Genomic DNA, 20,000 nt, shown 5'->3' with positions numbered 1-20,000 from the left:
CTTCACTGTGAGGGGGGACAAGGACATCAGCACAGACTTCAGGAGGGGACACATTTAGTAAGAGACAGACAACATAGAGACATCAGAACAGACTTCAGGAGGGAAACAGAGAGCTAGTCTTGCATTGCTTCCTTCTCTCTCTATAGACACCAGCTTGCTGAGCAGAGAGACAGACAACATAGAGACATCAGCACAGACTTCAGGAGGTGACACAGAGAGCTAGTCTTGCATTGCTTCCTTCTCTCTCTATAGACACCAGCTTGCTGAGCAGAGAGACAGACAACATAGAGACATCAGAACAGACTTCAGGAGGGGACACAGAGAGCTAGTCTTGCATTGCTTCCTTCTCTCTCTATAGACACCAGCTTGCTGAGCAGAGAGACAGACAACATAGAGACATCAGAACAGACTTCAGGAGGGGACACAGAGAGCTAGTCTTGCATTGCTTCCTTCTCTCTCTATAGACACCAGCTTGCTGAGCAGAGAGACAGACAACATAGAGACATCAGAACAGACTACAGGAGGGGGACACAGAGAGCTAGTCTTGCATTGCTTCCTTCTCTCTCTATAGACACCAGCTTGCTGAGCAGAGAGACAGACAACATAGAGACATCAGAACAGACTACAGGAGGGGGACACATATACTAAAATCTCTCTCTCTCTAATAATAAAGCTGATCGATTGATTGTGTTTCTCAGTGCCAGGTACCAGGGTTTACCTTGGAAGTGTTTATCAGTACCAGGGTTTACCTTGGAAGTGTTTATCAGTACCAGGTACCAGGGTTTACCTTGGAAGTGTTTATCAGTACCAGGGTTTACCTTGGAAGTGTTTACCAGTGCCAGGTACCAGGGTTTACCTTGGAAGTGTTTATCAGTACCAGGGTTTACCTTGGAAGTGTTTATCAGTGCCAGGGTTTACCTTGGAAGTGTTTATCAGTACCAGGTACCAGGGTTTAGCTTGGAAGTGTTTATCAGTACCAGGTACCAGGGTTTACCTTGGAAGTGTTTATCAGTGCCAGGTACCAGGGTTTACCTTGGAAGTGTTTATCAGTACCAGGTACCAGGGTTTACCTTGGAAGTGTTTATCAGTACCAGGGTTTACCTTGGAAGTGTTTATCAGTACCAGGTACCAGGGTTTACCTTGGAAGTGTTTATCAGTGCCAGGTACCAGGGTTTACCTTGGAAGTGTTTATCAGTACCAGGTACCAGGGTTTACCTTGGAAGTGTTTATCAGTGCCAGGTACCAGAGTTTACCTTGGAAGTGTTTATCAGTACCAGGTACCAGGGTTTACCTTGGAAGTGTTTATCAGTACCAGGTACCAGGGTTTACCTTGGAGGTGTTTATCAGTACCAGGGTTTACCTTGGAAGTGTTTATCAGTACCAGGTACCAGGGTTTACCTTGGAAGTGTTTATCAGTACCAGGATTTACCTTGGAAGTGTTTATCAGTACCAGGGTTTACCTTGGAAGTGTTTATCAGTGCCAGATACCAGGGTTTACCTTGGAAGTGTTTATCAGTACCAGGATTTACCTTGGAAGTGTTTATCAGTATCAGGGTTTACCTTGGAAGTGTTTATCAGTACCAGGGTTTACCTTGGAAGTGTTTATCAGTACCAGGGTTTACCTTGGAAGTGTTTATCAGTACCAGGTACCAGGGTTTACCTTGGAAGTGTTTATCAGTACCAGGTACCAGGGTTTACCTTGGAAGTGTTATCAGTTCCAGGTACCAGGGTTTACCTTGGAAGTGTTTATCAGTTCCAGGTACCAGGGTTTACCTTGGAAGTGTTTATCAGTTCCAGGTACCAGGGTTTACCTTGGAAGTGTTTATCAGTACCAGGGTTTACCTTGGAAGTGTTTATCAGTTCCAGGTACCAGGGTTTACCTTGGAAGTGTTTATCAGTACCAGGGTTTACCTTGGAAGTGTTTATCAGTGCCAGGTACCAGGGTTTACCTTGGAAGTGTTTATCAGTACCAGGGTTTACCTTGGAAGTGTTTATCAGTATCAGGGTTTACCTTGGAAGTGTTTATCAGTGCCAGGTACCAGGGTTTACCTTGGAAGTGTTTATCAGTACCAGGTACCAGGGTTTACCTTGGAAGTGTTTATCAGTACCAGGGTTTACCTTGGAAGTGTTTATCAGTGCCAGGTACCAGGGTTTACCTTGGAAGTGTTTATCAGTACCAGGGTTTACCTTGGAAGTGTTTATCAGTGCCAGGTACCAGAGTTTACCTTGGAAGTGTTTATCAGTACCAGGTACCAGGGTTTACCTTGGAAGTGTTTATCAGTACCAGGTACCAGGGTTTACCTTGGAAGTGTTTATCAGTACCAGGGTTTACCTTGGAAGTGTTTATCAGTGCCAGGTACCAGGGTTTACCTTGGAAGTGTTTATCAGTACCAGGGTTTACCTTGGAAGTGTTTATCAGTACCAGGGTTTACCTTGGAAGTGTTTATCAGTATCAGGGTTTACCTTGGAAGTGTTTATCAGTGCCAGGTACCAGGGTTTACCTTGGAAGTGTTTATCAGTACCAGGTACCAGGGTTTACCTTGGAAGTGTTTATCAGTACCAGGGTTTACCTTGGAAGTGTTTATCAGTACCAGGGTTTACCTTGGAAGTGTTTATCAGTACCAGGTACCAGGGTTTACCTTGGAAGTGTTTATCAGTACCAGGGTTTACCTTGGAAGTGTTTATCAGTGCCAGGTACCAGGGTTTACCTTGGAAGTGTTTATCAGTACCAGGATTTACCTTGGAAGTGTTTATCAGTATCAGGGTTTACCTTGGAAGTGTTTATCAGTACCAGGGTTTACCTTGGAAGTGTTTATCAGTACCAGGGTTTACCTTGGAAGTGTTTATCAGTACCAGGGTTTACCTTGGAAGTGTTTATCAGTACCAGGTACCAGGGTTTACCTTGGAAGTGTTTATCAGTACCAGGTACCAGGGTTTACCTTGGAAGTGTTTACCAGTGCCAGGTACCAGGGTTTACCTTGGAAGTGTTTATCAGTACCAGGGTTTACCTTGGAAGTGTTTATCAGTACCAGGTACCAGGGTTTACCTTGGAAGTGTTTATCAGTACCAGGGTTTACCTTGGAAGTGTTTATCAGTACCAGGTACCAGGGTTTACCTTGGAAGTGTTTATCAGTACCAGGTACCAGGGTTTACCTTGGAAGTGTTTATCAGTTCCAGGTACCAGGGTTTACCTTGGAAGTGTTTATCAGTTCCAGGTACCAGGGTTTACCTTGGAAGTGTTTATCAGTTCCAGGTACCAGGGTTTACCTTGGAAGTGTTTATCAGTACCAGGGTTTACCTTGGAAGTGTTTATCAGTGCCAGGTACCAGAGTTTACCTTGGAAGTGTTTATCAGTACCAGGTACCAGGGTTTACCTTGGAAGTGTTTATCAGTACCAGGTACCAGGTTTACCTTGGAAGTGTTTATCAGTACCAGGGTTTACCTTGGAAGTGTTTATCAGTGCCAGGTACCAGGGTTTACCTTGGAAGTGTTTATCAGTACCAGGGTTTACCTTGGAAGTGTTTATCAGTATCAGGGTTTACCTTGGAAGTGTTTATCAGTGCCAGGTACCAGGGTTTACCTTGGAAGTGTTTATCAGTACCAGGTACCAGGGTTTACCTTGGAAGTGTTTATCAGTACCAGGGTTTACCTTGGAAGTGTTTATCAGTGCCAGGTACCAGGGTTTACCTTGGAAGTGTTTATCAGTACCAGGATTTACCTTGGAAGTGTTTATCAGTATCAGGGTTTACCTTGGAAGTGTTTATCAGTATCAGGGTTTACCTTGGAAGTGTTTATCAGTACCAGGGTTTACCTTGGAAGTGTTTATCAGTACCAGGTACCAGGGTTTACCTTGGAAGTGTTTACCAGTGCCAGGTACCAGTGTTTACCTTGGAAGTGTTTATCAGTACCAGGGTTTACCTTGGAAGTGTTTATCAGTACCAGGGTTTACCTTGGAAGTGTTTATCAGTACCAGGTACCAGGGTTTACCTTGGAAGTGTTTATCAGTACCAGGTACCAGGGTTTACCTTGGAAGTGTTTATCAGTACCAGGGTTTACCTTGGAAGTGTTTATCAGTGCCAGGTACCAGGGTTTACCTTGGAAGTGTTTATCAGTACCAGGATTTACCTTGGAAGTGTTTATCAGTATCAGGGTTTACCTTGGAAGTGTTTATCAGTATCAGGGTTTACCTTGGAAGTGTTTATCAGTACCAGGGTTTACCTTGGAAGTGTTTATCAGTACCAGGTACCAGGGTTTACCTTGGAAGTGTTTACCAGTGCCAGGTACCAGTGTTTACCTTGGAAGTGTTTATCAGTACCAGGGTTTACCTTGGAAGTGTTTATCAGTACCAGGGTTTACCTTGGAAGTGTTTATCAGTACCAGGTACCAGGGTTTACCTTGGAAGTGTTTACCAGTGCCAGGTACCAGTGTTTACCTTGGAAGTGTTTATCAGTACCAGGGTTTACCTTGGAAGTGTTTATCAGTACCAGGGTTTACCTTGGAAGTGTTTATCAGTGCCAGGTACCAGGGTTTACCTTGGAAGTGTTTATCAGTACCAGGATTTACCTTGGAAGTGTTTATCAGTATCAGGGTTTACCTTGGAAGTGTTTATCAGTACCAGGGTTTACCTTGGAAGTGTTTATCAGTACCAGGGTTTACCTTGGAAGTGTTTATCAGTACCAGGGTTTACCTTGGAAGTGTTTATCAGTACCAGGTACCAGGGTTTACCTTGGAAGTGTTTATCAGTACCAGGTACCAGGGTTTACCTTGGAAGTGTTTACCAGTGCCAGGTACCAGGGTTTACCTTGGAAGTGTTTATCAGTACCAGGGTTTACCTTGGAAGTGTTTATCAGTACCAGGTACCAGGGTTTACCTTGGAAGTGTTTATCAGTACCAGGGTTTACCTTGGAAGTGTTTATCAGTACCAGGTACCAGGGTTTACCTTGGAAGTGTTTATCAGTACCAGGTACCAGGGTTTACCTTGGAAGTGTTTATCAGTTCCAGGTACCAGGGTTTACCTTGGAAGTGTTTATCAGTTCCAGGTACCAGGGTTTACCTTGGAAGTGTTTATCAGTTCCAGGTACCAGGGTTTACCTTGGAAGTGTTTATCAGTACCAGGGTTTACCTTGGAAGTGTTTATCAGTGCCAGGTACCAGAGTTTACCTTGGAAGTGTTTATCAGTACCAGGTACCAGGGTTTACCTTGGAAGTGTTTATCAGTACCAGGTACCAGGTTTACCTTGGAAGTGTTTATCAGTACCAGGGTTTACCTTGGAAGTGTTTATCAGTGCCAGGTACCAGGGTTTACCTTGGAAGTGTTTATCAGTACCAGGGTTTACCTTGGAAGTGTTTATCAGTATCAGGGTTTACCTTGGAAGTGTTTATCAGTGCCAGGTACCAGGGTTTACCTTGGAAGTGTTTATCAGTACCAGGTACCAGGGTTTACCTTGGAAGTGTTTATCAGTACCAGGATTTACCTTGGAAGTGTTTATCAGTATCAGGGTTTACCTTGGAAGTGTTTATCAGTATCAGGGTTTACCTTGGAAGTGTTTATCAGTACCAGGGTTTACCTTGGAAGTGTTTATCAGTACCAGGTACCAGGGTTTACCTTGGAAGTGTTTACCAGTGCCAGGTACCAGTGTTTACCTTGGAAGTGTTTATCAGTACCAGGGTTTACCTTGGAAGTGTTTATCAGTACCAGGGTTTACCTTGGAAGTGTTTATCAGTACCAGGGTTTACCTTGGAAGTGTTTATCAGTACCAGGTACCAGGGTTTACCTTGGAAGTGTTTACCAGTGCCAGGTACCAGTGTTTACCTTGGAAGTGTTTATCAGTACCAGGGTTTACCTTGGAAGTGTTTATCAGTACCAGGGTTTACCTTGGAAGTGTTTATCAGTACCAGGTACCAGGGTTTACCTTGGAAGTGTTTATCAGTACCAGGGTTTACCTTGGAAGTGTTTATCAGTACCATGGTACCAGGGTTTACCTTGGAAGTGTTTATCAGTACCAGGTACCAGGGTTTACCTTGGAAGTGTTTATCAGTTCCAGGTACCAGGGTTTACCTTGGAAGTGTTTATCAGTTCCAGGTACCAGGGTTTACCTTGGAAGTGTTTATCAGTACCAGGGTTTACCTTGGAAGTGTTTACCAGTGCCAGGTACCAGGGTTTACCTTGGAAGTGTTTATCAGTACCAGGGTTTACCTTGGAAGTGTTTATCAGTACCAGGGTTTACCTTGGTAGTGTTTATCAGTACCAGGTACCAGGGTTTACCTTGGAAGTGTTTATCAGTGCCAGGGTTTACCTTGGAAGTGTTTATCAGTACCAGGGTTTACCTTGGAAGTGTTTATCAGTACCAGGGTTTACCTTGGAAGTGTTTATCAGTACCAGGTACCAGGGTTTACCTTGGTTGATAGATTGATTGATTTACCTTGGAAGTGTTTATCAGTACCAGGTACCAGGGTTTACCTTGGAAGTGTTTATCAGTACCAGGTACCAGGGTTTACCTTGGAAGTGTTTATCAGTACCAGGTACCAGGGTTTACCTTGGAAGTGTTTATCACTGCGCAGCTTTGAGGGATCCAAGAAGAACTCGATGAAGATGTAACTGGCGATGACCACCACCAGGCATATACCCAGCAGAGCAGAGATCACACTGTTCAGGAAGAGCCTGGGGTAGAGAGAGAGAGGTTAGGGTACATGGACACATAGATCACACTGTTCAGGAAGAGCCTGGGGTAGAGAGAGAGAGGATAGGGTACATGGACACAGAGATCACACTGTTCAGGAAGAGCCTGGGGTAGAGAGAGAGAGGATAGGTTAGGGTACATGGACACAGAGATCACACTGTTCAGGAAGAGCCTGGGGTAGAGAGAGAGAGGATAGGTTAGGGTACATGGACACAGAGATCACACTGTTCAGGAAGAGCCTGGGGTAGAGAGAGAGAGGTTAGGTTAGGGTACATGAACACATAGATCACACTGTTCAGGAAGAGCCTGGGGTAGAGAGAGAGAGGGTAGGTTAGGGTACATGGACACTAACCTTCAGGCCTAAAGTCACCAAGGAGAGCACTCTAACCTTCAGAGAGCATTCCAAGGAGAGCATTCTAACCTTCAGAGAGCATTCCAAGGAGAGCATTCTAACCTTCAGAGAGCATTCCAAGGAGAGCATTCTAACCTTCAGAGAGCATTCCAAGGAAAGCATTCTAACCTTCAGAGAGCATTCCAAGGAGAGCATTCTAACCTTCAGAGAGCATTCCAAGGAGAGCATTCTAACCTTCAGAGAGCATTCCAAGGAAAGCATTCTAACCTTCAGAGAGCATTCCAAGGAGAGCATTCTAACCTTCAGAGAGCATTCTAAGGAGAGCATTCTAACCTTCAGGCCCAAAGTCACCAAGGAGAGCATTCTAACCTTCAGACCTACAGTCACCAAAGAGAGCATTCTAACCTTCAGACCTAAAGTCACCAAGGAGAGCATTCTAACCTTCAGACCTAAAGTCACCAAGGAGAGCATTCTAACCTTCAGACCTACAGTCACCAAGGAGAGCATTCTAACCTTCAGACACCAAGGAGAGCATTCTAACCTTCAGGCCCAAAGTCACCAAGGAGAGCATTCTAACCTTCAGACCTACAGTCACCAAAGAGAGCATTCTAACCTTCAGACCTACAGTCACCAAAGAGAGCATTCTAACCTTCAGACCTAAAGTCACCAAGGAGAGCAGCTCATTTGAATTGGAAAAAGGTAGCGAAGACGTTGACCAACGAGCGTCTTCGTCACCAGAAGATAAAATAGAACTTTGTTCAAATCAGCTAAAACCGCCCAAAGCCCGAGCAAACTCACGGCCGACCTCGTTCCTTGTTGAATATTCATGACTCGCATCAGGACTAAAAGCCTTAAACTAAAGTCCTTGCTGATAGGGTTTCCCAACGCACAGTAAAGAGGTCTGTTTCAGAATATAATATATGCCATTTAGCAGACTGTTTCATCCAAAAGAGACGTACTACTGTGCGTGTTTACCCTGAGTATGTTGACTGTGCGTGTTTACCCTGAGTATGTTGACTGTGCGTGTTTACCCTGAGTATGTTGACTGTGTGTGTTTACCCTGAGTATGTTGACTGTGCGTGTTTACCCTGAGTATGTTGACTGTGCGTGTTTACCCTGAGTATGTTGACTGTGCGTGTTTACCCTGAGTATGTTGACTGTGTGTGTTTACCCTGAGTATGTTGACTGTGCGTGTTTACCCTGAGTATGTTGACTGTGCGTGTTTACCCTGAGTATGTTGACTGTGGGTGTTTACCCTGAGTATGTTGACTGTGTGTGTTTACCCTGAGTGTGTTGACTGTGCGTGTTTACCCTGAGTATGTTGACTGTGTTCCAAGATGAAGCTGAGCAGCACATGACTACATTATGAGTAAACAGTAGCTGGTCAATGGCTAACTCTGGTGTGATGCTGACTGAGGAGCTGGTCTAGGGGACTAACTCTGGTGTGATGCTGACTAAGGAGCTGGTCTAGGGGACTAACTCTGGTGTGATGCTGACTGAGGAGCTGGTCTAGGGGACTAACTCTGGTGTGATGCTGACTGAGGAGCTGGTCTAGGGGACTAACTCTGGTGTGATGCTGACTGAGGAGCTGGTCTAGGGGACTAACTCTGGTGTGATGCTGACTAAGGAGCTGGTCTAGGGGACTAACTCTGATGTGATGCTGACTAAGGAGCTGGTCTAGGGGACTAACTCTGGTGTGATGCTGACTGAGGAGCTGGTCTAGGGGGCTAACTCTGGTGTGATGCTGACTAAGGAGCTGGTCTAGGGGACTAACTCTGGTGTGATGCTGACTGAGGAGCTGGTCTAGGGGACTAACTCTGGTGTGATGCTGACTAAGGAGCTGGTCTAGGGGACTAACTCTGGTGTGATGCTGACTGAGGAGCTGGTCTAGGGGACTAACTCTGGTGTGATGCTGACTGAGGAGCTGATCTAGGGGACTAACTCTGGTGTGATGCTGACTTGACTGAGGAGCTGGTCTAGGGGACTAACTCTGGTGTGATGCCGACTGAGGAGCTGGTCTAGGGGACTAACTCTGGTGTGATGCTGACTAAGGAGCTGGTCTAGGGGACTAACTCTGGTGTGATGCTGACTGAGGAGCTGGTCTAGGGGACTAACTCTGGTGTGATGGTGACTGAGGAGCTGGTCTAGGGGACTAACTCTGGTGTGATGCTGACTGAGGAGCTGGTCTAGGGGACTAACTCTGGTGTGATGCTGACTGAGGAGCTGGTCTAGGGGACTAACTCTGGTGTGATGCTGACTGAGGAGCTGGTCTAGGGGACTAACTCTGGTGTGATGCTGACTAAGGAGCTGGTCTAGGGGACTAACTCTGGTGTGATGCTGACTGAGGAGCTGGTCTAGGGGACTAACTCTGGTGTGATGCTGACCGAGGAGCTGGTCTAGGGGACTAACTCTGGTGTGATGCTGGTCTAGGGGACTGACTCTGGTGTGATGCTGACTGAGGAGCTGGTCTAGGGGACTAACTCTGACGTGATGCTGACTAAGGAGCTGGTCTAGGGGACTAACTCTGACGTGATGCTGACTAAGGAGCTGGTCTAGGGGACTAACTCTGACGTGATGCTGACCGAGGAGCTGGTGTAGGGGACTAACTCTGACGTGATGCTGACTAAGGAGCTGGTCTAGGGGACTAACTCTGACGTGATGCTGACTAAGGAGCTGGTCTAGGGGACTAACTCTGACGTGATGCTGACTAAGGAGCTGGTCTAGGGGACTAACTCTGACGTGATGCTGACTAAGGAGCTGGTCTAGGGGACTAACTCTGACGTGATGCTGACTAAGGAGCTGGTCTAGGGGACTAACTCTGACGTGATGCTGACTAAGGAGCTGGTCTAGGGGACTAACTCTGACGTGATGCTGACTAAAGAGCTGGTCTAGGGGACTAACTCTGACGTGATGCTGACTAAGGAGCTGGTCTAGGGGACTAACTCTGACCAAAGCCCCGGTTCCATTCTAAGTGCCAGTGCCATTTAGAACACTCCAGGTGTTTACATGAGTTGGATGACATGGAAAGAGAGTTCATTGGCCAGGCACACCAGCGGTGGTTGTGGTTTTGAAATGAAAATGTAATGAGCAGAAGATAAACCCCCACCTACTGTAACATATGGTGACGGATCTCTGATGTTATGGGGTCGTTTTGCTTCCACCGGTCCTCCAGGGGCCCTTATTAAAAGGTCAACTGCATCATGAACTACCCAGTAACAGAATATTTTAGTCAAAAAAACCTGGTTTCCTCTGCCAGGAGAATGACAGTTGGCCGCAAGTGGATCTCCCAGCAAGACAATAACCCCAAGCAACACATCAACATCCACACAGAAATGGTTCATTGACCACAAAAATCAACATTTTGCAATGTCCATCTCAGTCTCCGGACCCATTGAAAACCTGTTGAAGTGAAGAGGAAAGGCCATAAGCAAAGGTGAGGTTTTGAAAACAAGGGTGTCAATAATTTAGACAAATATATTACTTGTTAAACAAACTCTCTTTCTCTGAGAAATGGTATTACATATCATTTCACAATCCTATATGGCTCAGTATTTCAATTATTTATTTTATACAATCATTGTTTTGCTTTAAGGATGTCAATAATTACAGACCCCAACGTATAAAACCTATACTGGCAGAATGAGGGAAAGAGAGAGGCAGAATGAGGGAAAGAGAGAGGGAAAGAGAGGGAAAGAGAGAGGGAAAGAGAGGGAAAGAGAGGGAAAGAGAGGGCAGAATGAGGGAAAGAGAGAGGCAGAATGAGGGAAAGAGAGAGGCAGAATGAGGGAAAGAGAGAGGCAGAATGAGGGAAAGAGAGAGGGAAAGAGAGGGAAAGAGGGGCAGAATGAGGGAGAGTTGAGGGAAAGAGAGAGGGAAAGAGAGGCCGAATGAGGGAGAGTTGAGGGAAAGAGAGAGGGAAAGAGAGGCCGAATGAGTGAGAGAGGCAGAATGAGAGAAAGAGAGAGGCAGAACGAGGGAAAGAGAGAGGGAAAGAGAGGGAAAGAGGGGCAGAATGAGGGAGAGTTGAGGGAAAGAGAGAGGGAAAGAGAGGCCGAATGAGTGAGAGAGGCAGAATGAGAGAAAGAAAGAGAGGCAGAACGAGGGAAAGAGAGATGCAGAACGAGGGAAAGAGGCGCAGAATGAGGGAAAGAGAGGCGCAGAATGAGGGAAAGAGAGAGGGAAAGAGAGGCAGAACGAGGGAAAGAGGCGCAGAATGAGGGAAAGAGAGGCGCAGAATGAGGGAAAGAGAGAGGGAAAGAGAGACAGAATGAGGGAAAGAGAGGCGCAGAATGAGGGAAAGAGAGAGGGAAAGAGAGGCAGAATGAGGGAAAGAGAGGCGCAGAATGAGGGAAAGAGAGAGGGAAAGAGAGGCAGAATGAGGGAAAGAGGCGCAGAATGAGGGAAAGAGAGGCACAGAATGAGGGAAAGAGAGAGGGAAAGAGAGGCAGAACGAGGGAAAGAGAGGCGCAGAATGAGGGAAAGAGAGGCGCAGAATGAGGGAAAGAGAGAGGGAAAGAGAGGCAGAATGAGGGAAAGAGAGGCGCAGAATGAGGGAAAGAGAGAGGGAAAGAGAGGCAGAATGAGGGAAAGAGAGGCGCAGAATGAGGGAAAGAGAGAGGGAAAGAGAGGCAGAATGAGGGAAAGAGAGAGGGAAAGAGGCCGAATGAGTGAGAGAGGCAGAACGAGGGAAAGAGAGAGGGAAAGAGGCCGAATGAGTGAGAGAGGCAGAATGAGAGAAAGAGAGATGCAGAATGAGAGAAAGAGAGATGCAGAATGAGAGAAAGAGAGAGGCAGAATGAAGGAACGAGAGAGGGAAAGAGAGAGGCAGAATGAGAGAAAGAGAGAGGCAGAATGAAGGAACGAGAGAGGGAAAGAGAGAGGCAGAATGAGAGAAAGAGAGAGGCAGAATGAGGGAAAAAGAGAGGGAAAGAGGCAGAATGAGAGAAAGAGGCAGAATGAGAGAAAGAGAGATACTGACCAGTAATTCCGGCTCCCGACACAGTTGTTGAGCCACCTGCAGTGATGGTCAAAACTAGCAACACACTTGTTACAGGCACTGCAGTGTTTGGATTTGGGGCCCCTGCAACACACCACACATGTCTCAGTAAAGGATAGAAACACATATTCATACACACTGTGACTGGCCCTGAACATTACAGACCCCCAGGGCAGGGGTCACCATATGAGCTGGTAGTTATGGGCCTGCTGCCTGGCCCTGAACATTACAGACCCCCAGGGCAGGGGTCACCATATGAGCTGGTAGTTATGGGCCTGCTGCCTGGCCCTGAACATTACAGACCCCAGGGCAGGGGTCACCATATGAGCTGGTAGTTATGGGCCTGCTGCCTGGCCCTGAACATTACAGACCCCCAGGGCAGGGGTCACCATATGAGCTGGTAGTTATGGGCCTGCTGCCTGGCCCTGAACATTACAGACCCCCAGGGCAGGGGTCACCATATGAGCTGGTAGTTATGGGCCTGCTGCCTGGCCCTGAACATTACAGACCCCCAGGGCAGGGGTCACCATATGAGCTGGTAGTTATGGGCCTGCTGCCTGGCCCTGAACATTACAGACCCCCCAGGGCAGGGGTCACCATATGAGCTGGTAGTTATGGGCCTGCTGCCTGGCCCTGAACATTACAGACCCCCAGGGCAGTGGTCACCATATGAGCTGGTAGTTATGGGCTGTTAGGCTTATGGCTGTTTCTCTTCATGACAGATGAAACATTATGTTGACCTGCTGACTGGCCAGTCTGCCTGAATAGTTGGTTCTGGTGTCCAGATGACTCCTCCTCAGTCCCTACTAACCAGCCTGAGTTATAATCTAATATAGATGTGTTCTGGTGTCCAGATGACTCCTCCTCAGTCCCTACTGACCAGCCTGAGATATAATCTAATATAGATGTGTTCTGGTGTCCAGATGACTCCTCCTCAGTCCCTACTGACCAGCCTGAGTTATAATCTAATATAGATGTGTTCTGGTGTCCAGATGACTCCTCCTCAGTCCCTACTGACCAGCCTGAGTTATAATCTAATATAGATGTGTTCTGGTGTCCAGATGACTCCTCCTCAGTCCCTACTGACCAGCCTGAGTTATAATCAAATATAGATGTGTGCGAGACAGGAGAGGGGCTGCTGGGGTAGAGGCTCTGACTCTCTCTCATCCCCAGACATGTCCCCTCTTCTACTCTGCTGCCATCAATCCTCTCCACCCTCCAGTCCTGTCTTCATCTCAGCCACCCACACAGTCCTGTCTAGTTCGTCTTCCTCTCAGCCACCCACACAGCCCTGTCCAGTCCTGTCTTCATCTCAGCCACCCACACAGTCCTGTCTAGTCCTGTCTTCCTCTAAGCCACCCACACAGCCCTGTCCAGTCCTGTCTTCATCTCAGCCACCCACACAGTCCTGTCTAGTTCGTCTTCCTCTAAGCCACCCACACAGCCCTGTCCAGTCCTGTCTTCCTCTAAGCCACCCACACAGCCCTGTCCAGTCCTGTCTTCCTCTCAACCACCCATACAGTCCTGTCTTCCTCTAAGCCACCCACACAGCCCTGTCCAGTCCCGTCTTCCTCTCAACCACCCACACAGTCCTGTCCAGTCCTGTCTTCCTCTAAGCCACCCACACAGTCCTGTCTAGTCCTGTCTTCCTCTAAGCCACCCACACAGCCCTGTCCAGTCCTGTCTTCCTCTAAGCCACCCACACAGCCCTGTCCAGTCCTGTCTTCCTCTAAGCCACCCACACAGTCCTGTCTAGTCCTGTCTTCCTCTCAGCCACCCACACAGCCCTGTCCAGTCCTGTCCACTCCTGTCTTCCTCTCAGCCACCCACACAGCCCTGTTTAGTCCTGTCCAGTCCTGTCTTCCTCTCAGCCACCCACACAGCCCTGTTTAGTCCTGTCCAGTCCTGTCTTCCTCTCAGCCACCCACACAGCCCTGTCTAGTCCTGTCTTCCTCTCAGCCACCCACACAGCCCTGTCTAGTCCTGTCTTCCTCTCAGCCACCCACACAGCCCTGTTTAGTCCTGTCCAGTCCGGTCTTCCTCTAAGCCACCCACACAGCCCTGTCCACTCCTGTCTTCCTCTCAGCCACCCACACAGTCCTGTCTAGTCCTGTCCAGTCCTGTCTTCCTCTCAGCCACCCACACAGTCCTGTCCAGTCGTCTCCCCTAATCTGCTAGTATATAACAGTGCCATCGAAAATTATTCAGACCCCTTGATTTAAAAAAAAATATATATATATATATATTTTTTTACAGTTTGTTACGTTAAAGCCTTATTCTAAAATTGATTGGAAAGGCACACACCTGTCTATATAAGGCCCCATAATTTACAGAGCATGTCTGAGCAAAAATGAAGCCACGAGGTTGAAGGAATTGTCCGTAGAGCTCAGAGACAGGATTGTGTTCTGGCACAGATCTGGGGAAGGGTACCAAAACATTTCTGCAGCATTGAAGGTCCTCAAGGACACAGGGGCCTCCATTCTTAAATGAAAGACGTTTGGAAACACCAAGACTCTTCCTAGAGCTGGCCCTTCGGGAAGAAAGGCCTTGGTCAGGTAGGTGACCTGATGGTCACTCGGACAGAGCTCCAGAATTCCTCTGTGGAGATGGGAGAACCTTCCAGAAGGACAACGACCCTAAGCACACAGCCAAGACAACGCGGGGTGTGGCTTCGGGACACATCTCTGAATATCCATGAGCGGCCCAGCCAGAGCCTGGACTTGAACCCGATCGAACATCTCTGGAGAGACCTGAAAATAGCTGTGCAGCGATGCTCCTCATCCAACCTGACAGAGCTTGAGAGGATCTGCAGAGAAGAATGGGAGAAACTCCCCCAAATACAGGTGTGACAAGTTTGTAGCGTCATACCCAAGAAGACTCAAGGCTCTAATCGCTGCCAAAGGTGCTTCAACAAAGTACTGATTAAAGGGTCTGAATATTTATGGAAATGTGATATTTCAGTTATTTAAAAAAGATGTCTTTTTTTTTTCTTCTAAAAACCTGTTTTTGCTTTTTCATTCTGGATTGATGAGAGAAAAAACACAATTTAATCCATGTTAGAATAAACCTGTAACGTAATAAAATGTGTGAAGAGTCAAGAAGTCTGAATAGTTTCAGAATGCTCTGTAGGCCTAGTCCTGTTATTGCATTGGTTTCCACAGCAACCCCCTAGCCTCCTCCTTCCCCTTCATCAACCTTCCTCTGTTCATCTGCTGCCCCCCCTGACTATCTGTTAACCCTCCTGTTCTGTCCTGCTGCCTCCCTTCTGCCCAGCAACAACCCTCCTCAGTCAGCTCCTCAGCTCGTCAGGGGGGGAGGGGGGGGTCTCCCAGCCCCAGCACTACAGTACCCCAGCCCCCACTCTTATGACCCCATTAATGTACAGCCAGACTACTCTACTGACTGGTCTAACTACTGACCTCAGATCAGTCTTTAAGTGCCTCTCTACTCTGACATGCTACACAGAAGGTCACTATGTTATGTAGCTCCAGAGAGAGAGAGAAAGAGAGAGAGAGACAGAAACAGAGAGAGAGAGAGACAGAGAGAGACAGAGAGAGAAACAGAGAGATGATATTTCACAGAGGTGATATTTCTCTGTGAGAGGCATTACAAAGAGAGTACTCACACGTCTACTTCACAGAGGTGATATTTCTCTGTGAGAGGCATTACAAAGACAGTACTCACACGTCTACTTCACAGAGGTGATATTTCTCTGTGAGAGGCATTACAAAGACAGTACTCACACGTCTACTTCACAGAGGTGATATTTCTCTGTGAGAGGCGTTACAAAGACAGTACTCACACGTCTACTTCACAGAGGTGATATTTCTCTGTGAGAGGCATTACAAAGACAGTACTCACACGTCTACTTCACAGAGGTAGCAGTGGCAGTTCTCGATGACGTGGGCATGTTTGGTGCGGTCGAACACAGGCACGGGGCCGTGGTAGCTCTTGGCCCTGACGTTGTAGTCCGCGGGGTCGATGGAAACCGCCATCAGGTGGACGAACAGGTGACACACAAACATGATGCCCGTGCACTGGAGACGGGAGACAGTTAAGGACCTGGTCCTGTATGCTGTAGTTGTATAACCTCAAAACTAACAGAACAGGATGCTGTGTGTACAGTCTGTCAGTAATAGTAGGGTTAGGTCTAGTCTACTCCATCATGTATGTACAGTCTGTAAGTAATAGTAGGGTTAGATTCAGTCTACTCCATCATGCATGTACAGTCTGTCAGTAATAGTAGGGTTAGGCTCAGTCTACTCCATCATGCATGTACAGTCTGTCAGTAATAGTAGGGTTAGGTTCAGTCTACTCCATCATGTCAGGATGCTGTATGTACAGTCTGTCAGTAACAGTAGGGTTAGGTTCAGTCTACTCCATCATGTATGTACAGTCTGTCAGTAACAGTAGGGTTAGGTTCAGTCTACTCCATCATGTCAGGATGCATTATGTACAGTCTGTCAGTAACAGTAGGGTTAGGTTCAGTCTACTCCATCATGTCAGGATGCTGTATGTACAGTCTGTCAGTAACAGTAGGGTTAGGTTCAGTCTACTCTATCATGTATGTACAGTCTGTCAGTAACAGTAGGGTTAGGTTCAGTCTACTCCATCATGTCAGCATGCCGTATGTACAGTCTGTCAGTAACAGTAGGGTTAGGTTCAGTCTACTCCATCATGTCAGGATGCATTATGTACAGTCTGTCAGTAACAGTAGGGTTAGGTTCAGTCTACTCCATCATGTCAGGATGCATTATGTACAGTCTGTCAGTAACAGTAGGGTTCAGTCTACTCCATCATGTCAGCATGCTGTATGTACAGTCTGTCAGTAACAGTAGGGTTAGGTTCAGTCTACTCCATCATGTCAGGATGCTGTATGTACAGTCTGTCAGTAACAGTAGGGTTAGGTTCAGTCTACTCCATCATGTCAGGATGCTGCATGTACAGTCTGTCAGTAACAGTAGGGTTAGGTTCAGTCTACTCCATCATGCATGTACAGTCTGTCAGTAATAGTAGGGTTAGGTTCAGTCTACTCCATCATGTCAGGATGCTGTATGTACAGTCTGTCAGTAACAGTAGGGTTAGGTTCAGTCTACTCCATCATGTCAGGACGCTGCATGTACAGTCTGTCAGTAACAGTAGGGTTAGGTTCAGTCTACTCCATCATGTATGTACAGTCTGTCAGTAACAGTAGGGTTAGGTTCAGTCTACTCCATCATGTCAGGATGCTGTATGTACAGTATGTCAGTAACAGTAGGGTTAGGTTCAGTCTACTCCATCATGTATGTACAGTCTGTCAGTAACAGTAGGGTTAGGTTCAGTCTACTCCATCATGTCAGGATGCTGCATGTACAGTCTGTCAGTAACAGTAGGGTTAGGTTCAGTCTACTCCATCATGTCAGGATGCTGTATGTACAGTCTGTCAGTAACAGTAGGGTTAGGTTCAGTCTACTCCATCATGTCAGGATGCTGCATGTACAGTCTGTCAGTAACAGTAGGGTTAGGTTCAGTCTACTCCATCATGTCAGGATGATGCATGTACAGTCTGTCAGTAACAGTAGGGTTAGGTTCAGTCTACTCCATCATGTCAGGATGCTGTGTGTACAGTCTGTCAGTAACAGTAGGGTTAGGTTCAGTCTACTCCATCATGTCAGGATGCATTATGTACAGTCTGTCAGTAACAGTAGGGTTAGGTTCAGTCTACTCCATCATGTCAGGATGCATTATGTACAGTCTGTCAGTAACAGTAGGGTTAGGTTCAGTCTACTCCATCATGTCAGGATGCATTATGTACAGTCTGTCAGTAACAGTAGGGTTAGGTTCAGTCTACTCCATCATGTCAGGATGCTGTGTGTACAGTCTGTCAGTAACAGTAGGGTTAGGTTCAGTCTACTCCATCATGTCAGGATGCATTATGTACAGTCTGTCAGTAACAGTAGGGTTAGGTTCAGTCTACTCCACCATGTCAGGATGCATTATGTACAGTCTGTCAGTAACAGTAGGGTTAGGTTCAGTCTACTCCATCATGTCAGGATGCATTATGTACAGTATGTCAGTAACAGTAGGGTTAGGTTCAGTCTACTCCATCATGTATGTACAGTCTGTCAGTAACAGTAGGGTTAGGTTCAGTCTACTCCATCATGTCAGGATGCTGCATGTACAGTCTGTCAGTAACAGTAGGGTTAGGTTCAGTCTACTCCATCATGTCAGGATGCTGTATGTACAGTCTGTCAGTAACAGTAGGGTTAGGTTCAGTCTACTCCATCATGTCAGGATGCTGCATGTACAGTCTGTCAGTAACAGTAGGGTTAGGTTCAGTCTACTCCATCATGTCAGGATGATGCATGTACAGTCTGTCAGTAACAGTAGGGTTAGGTTCAGTCTACTCCATCATGTCAGGATGCTGTGTGTACAGTCTGTCAGTAACAGTAGGGTTAGGTTCAGTCTACTCCATCATGTCAGGATGCATTATGTACAGTCTGTCAGTAACAGTAGGGTTAGGTTCAGTCTACTCCATCATGTCAGGATGCATTATGTACAGTCTGTCAGTAACAGTAGGGTTAGGTTCAGTCTACTCCATCATGTCAGGATGCATTATGTACAGTCTGTCAGTAACAGTAGGGTTAGGTTCAGTCTACTCCATCATGTCAGGATGCTGTGTGTACAGTCTGTCAGTAACAGTAGGGTTAGGTTCAGTCTACTCCATCATGTCAGGATGCATTATGTACAGTCTGTCAGTAACAGTAGGGTTAGGTTCAGTCTACTCCACCATGTCAGGATGCATTATGTACAGTCTGTCAGTAACAGTAGGGTTAGGTTCAGTCTACTCCATCATGTCAGGATGCATTATGTACAGTCTGTCAGTAACAGTAGGGTTAGGTTCAGTCTACTCCATCATGTCAGTTCAAATACAACCCAATAGGAACAGAGGATGCATACTACCCAATAGGAACAGAGGATACATACTACCCAATAGGAACAGAGGATGCATACTACCCAATAGGAACAGAGGATGCATACTACCCAATAGGAACAGAGGATACATACTACCCAATAGGAACAGAGGATACATACTACCCAATAGGAACAGAGGATACATACTACCCAATAGGAACAGAGGATACATACTACCCAATAGGAACAGAGGATGCATACTACCCAATAGGAACAGAGGATGCATACTACCCAATAGGAACAGAGGATGCATACTACCCAATAGGAACAGAGGATACATACTACCCAATAGGAACAGATGATGCCAATACGTTGTTGGTTGTAGAGTTGAGGACCCCTTTTTAGTTGAGAACAGTTGAAATTGAACTGACCCCTTTTAGTTGAACAGTTTAAATTGAACTGACCCCTTTTAGTTGAACAGTTTAAATTGAACTGACCCCTTTTAGTTGAACAGTTTAAATTGAACTGACCCCTTTTAGTTGAACAGTTTAAATTGAACTGACCCCTTTTAGTTGAACAGTTTAAATTGAACTGACCCCTTTTAGTTGAACAGTTGAAATTGAACTGACCCCTTTTAGTTGAACAGTTTAAATTGAACTGACCCCTTTTAGTTGAACAGTTGAAATTGAACTGACCCCTTTTAGTTGAACAGTTGAAATTGAACTGACCCCTTTTAGTTGAGAACAGTTTAAATTGAACTGACCCCTTTTAGTTGAGAACAGTTTAAATTGAACTGACCCCAACCCTGTAGATAAGCCTACTTGATTGAACTATTGATTTGACCACTAGGCTGTTATTCTACTGTATGTGTTTCTGAGGCGATCACCACAACACTGTCACTCTGAGCAAAACCTTTGAACCCATTACAACGAGTCCCATCCCACATTCAGATTGCGATCGATCATATACATTGATTGATTGAGAGGATACGATGTAGCCAGCAGGGATCCAGTGGGAGGGAAGCAAGGGGACAAACACTCCAAACCCGGTGACAGCGAAGAAGAGGTAGAGGAGCCATG

The 20,000-nt window shown here is 46.5% G+C and overlaps 1 protein-coding gene across 2 annotated transcripts in view; it reads right to left on the bottom strand.

Moving 5' to 3' along the window:
- The window catches only part of LOC116371840 (probable palmitoyltransferase ZDHHC1), a 56,800-nt gene that overhangs the window by 30,288 nt on the left and 6,512 nt on the right, over positions 1-20,000 (bottom strand). For both annotated transcript variants that reach the window (XM_031820909.1, XM_031820910.1), the window contains exons 2-6: positions 19,912-20,000; positions 15,889-16,064; positions 12,010-12,111; positions 6,536-6,660; positions 1-5 (exon numbers count right to left, since the gene is read on the bottom strand). The exon at positions 1-5 is cut by the window's left edge and continues 151 nt beyond it; the exon at positions 19,912-20,000 is cut by the window's right edge. In XM_031820909.1, coding sequence (XP_031676769.1) covers positions 1-5; positions 6,536-6,660; positions 12,010-12,111; positions 15,889-16,064; positions 19,912-20,000 — 497 coding nt within the window. The remainder of the gene's footprint in view (positions 6-6,535; positions 6,661-12,009; positions 12,112-15,888; positions 16,065-19,911) is intronic.

This window comes from Oncorhynchus kisutch, unplaced genomic scaffold, assembly GCF_002021735.2.
Source record: "Oncorhynchus kisutch isolate 150728-3 unplaced genomic scaffold, Okis_V2 scaffold3736, whole genome shotgun sequence".
Classification (NCBI taxonomy): Eukaryota; Metazoa; Chordata; class Actinopteri; order Salmoniformes; family Salmonidae; genus Oncorhynchus; species Oncorhynchus kisutch.
Note: the sequence above shows the minus strand (reverse complement) of the source record. Positions and strands in the feature narration are given on the sequence as shown.